The 3,005-nt window shown below is 44.3% G+C and overlaps 1 protein-coding gene across 1 annotated transcript in view; it reads right to left on the bottom strand.

Moving 5' to 3' along the window:
- Tango6 (transport and golgi organization 6 homolog) overlaps positions 1-3,005 on the bottom strand; it is a 165,354-nt gene that overhangs the window by 96,081 nt on the left and 66,268 nt on the right. Inside the window, exon 14 of the mRNA XM_021220424.1 lies at positions 699-756. Coding sequence (XP_021076083.1) covers positions 699-756 — 58 coding nt within the window. The remainder of the gene's footprint in view (positions 1-698; positions 757-3,005) is intronic.

Here is a 3,005-nt window from a genome sequence, read left to right as displayed (position 1 = left end):
CCAACAACAACAAAAAAAGAAATATTAAATACCTGAAGCTGAGGTTGAGGTATAGCTTACTAGTTTACTTGTGTGAGGGCCTGGATTTACTTCCCAGCACAACACACACACACACACACACACACAAAACAAAAACAAAACAACCCACCAAAAAATTATAAAACAAAGAAAGCATAAAAATTAAACCATTTGAAAATACAAAAAAAGTTTGTAGCTTTTTTCTTTGTGCATACATATGTGCATAGTTGAGTCTGTGTGTGTGTGTGTGTGTGTTTGTGCACATGCACATATATGTGGAGGTCAGAGGACAACATGCAGGAATCAGTCCTCCCCTTCCATTATGTGGATCTGGGGATCAAACTCAGGCTAAGTGGCCTGTGCCTTTATCTGCTGAGCTACCTCACTGGCCCCCAGTTAACGTTATAAGAGTTCATGTATGAAAAAAAGAAAAAAAAAAAAAAGAGTTCATGTATGAACCATTCTTTACCTCTCTCAACTGAAAGAAATAGGATTTCATCTATACAATGACAAAGTAAATATGAAGCATCATTATTGTGGGACACTGAAACTTTCCAGGAATGCTATTATCACTCAGAGCAACCCACTTAGAAAGCAGAAAGATGGACAAATGGCCAGTTGTGTTTTGTGGTTGTACCCCTCAAGTGAACACAATACCATCTTTGTCCATGTTAACTTACCCTGAATTGCAGACAGATACACAAAGGAGTCTTCATGCTCCAAGTTCTCCAGGAATATCTGGAAGTACAAAACAGAATAAGACGATCCTCAAAGAGCAAGAAAGATGCAGAGCCCTTATCTGCTGCCTATGAGAGACACATGCTTTTCCCCTAAGAGAACTGTGGGAGGAAAACGGTGTATTTGCTTCAAGTTTAATAGTTTAAAGGGGAAGGACTGGGAGGAAACTTCTCGGGGTCATCAAGCACTCACTAGTCATGGCAATCAACATATGAGAACAACCAGAAAGTAAAAACCTATAACTCATCCTCTGACCTGTCCAAGCACACTGCAACACACACGTGCTCACACTCGCTCACACTCACACATACATGTACATCATACTCACATACAATAATAGACATAAAACTTGGGTTTGGTTTGGTTGGGTTGGGTTGGTTTGAGACAGTGTTTCTCTGTATAGTCCTGGCTGTCCTAAAACTCTCTTTGTAGACCAGACTGGCCATGAACTCACAGATGCCACCATGCCTGACTCATAAAACTTTTTTAAAAGAATAATCCTCAGCCTACTTCTGTGCTAGCCCAAGGACCAATTGTCAACACAAGCAACCAGATACAGATAGTCTGATCTGTTCCCCTAAGCTAACACGGCATATGGAATTCCAAGGGAGACCATGATATTATTAGAGGCAATTTTATGTCTATTCTACTTTTTAAGTATCTTGCAAATTGTAGCCCTTTGATGGATACTGCTAACAAACTACTCTCATTCTTTGCCAAATTTGGAAATTATCAGGATGCCAAATGCAGTATGGTGTGTCTAGAAGACACCCTGATGCCATGTTAAACTTAGGCCCTAACATGGGCGCAAGGGAAGGGCAGCGGCATGTGCCCACGCTCTGCCTGCTTGCTGTGGAGGGCTGGTAGGAGTGCCTGCTCACATACCGTGCCGTGTCCTTCACCGGACAGTGTTGACGTCATGCTGCTGGTGTCTACCCTACTGAGGGGGAGCTGAAGGGAAGATGACTAGGTTGTCAGATGCTAGGATTGCATATGGGATGAGGGAGACTTCATGCAGATTAGCAGCCATGAGGATAAGTAGATATTTTAAACACTTCACAGACAAGCACTTGCCAGGGATCTCAGCTAGTTTCTGTCGTCTGGAAAGAGAAACCTCAACTGAGAAAATGTCCATCATCAGATTGGCCTGTAGGCAAAGCTGGAGGGCATTTTCTTGATTAAGAACTGATGTGGGTGGGCCCAGCCCATTGTGGGTGGGGCTGCTCCTGGGCAGGTGGTCCTGGATGCTGGGAGCAAGCCAAGGGGAGCAAACAAGGAAATAATACGACTCCACAGCTTTTGCATCAGTTCCTGCCTTCATGGTTCTGCTTTGACTTCCCCAAATGGACTGTAACTTAGGATGGATATGCAAGCCAAATAACTCCTTTTCTCCTCAAAGTTGCTTTTGGTCATAGCAATAGAAACCCTACCTAACTAAGACAAGAAGTCTAAAAGGCAGAAGAGAGGAATGAGAGGGTTATAAAATATACATGTCAGGACAGCAGAAGGGGTTTTATCTGGGGGAAAAAGGGGGTCAGTAAGAGTCCAGAGAGGGATCAGGAGGCCGGGTGTGGGAGGTGAGCTGGCTAATCTTGATCATCAGCTGCATGAGATTCAGAGTCACTGCAGGAATAAACCTCTGGGCACATCTGTGAGTTACTTGAGGTGGAAGAGTCACCCTTGCTGTGGGTGGCACAACTCCATAAGTCGGGGTCCAGGACTGAATCAAAAGGAAAAAGGAAGCCAGTGATTGGCTGAGCAAGCAACAGTGGTTGCTCCAGAGGGAGACAATCTGAACAGGTCCCAGGAACTAACTCCTTACAATCTGTCCTCGGAGCGCCACATACTCACTTAGGGACCCATACCTCCCCTACCCCAGCATACAAAATAAAAATTTAAGTATAATCAAAACATGCTTGCTTATTCTTTTTTAAAGAAGAAAGTTGTGGAGCATCCTTGTGTTTCTGCTTCCTGTCCGTAGTACAAAGTGAGCAGCAGCAGTCATGACTTCTGCCATCACCGACTGCGTTCTCAAACTACCCTCTCCTTAAACTGCTTGCCTGTTGTGTTATCACATCACTGAGAAAAGAAACGCAGAGGACAAATAAGAAGAAACTATAGTTTTTCTTCTCTTGGTCTCTTGCCTTCTTGCTCCTGTTCTGTCTGCCCTGCCCCTTCCCCCACTCCCTTTCCTCTCTCTCCACATGCTCATGGCCAGCCTCTACTTCTCTCCTCCTCCTCCTCCTCCT

This window comes from Mus pahari, chromosome 20, assembly GCF_900095145.1.
Source record: "Mus pahari chromosome 20, PAHARI_EIJ_v1.1, whole genome shotgun sequence".
Lineage (NCBI taxonomy): Eukaryota > Metazoa > Chordata > Mammalia > Rodentia > Muridae > Mus > Mus pahari.
This window is presented reverse-complemented; position numbering and strand designations above follow the sequence as displayed.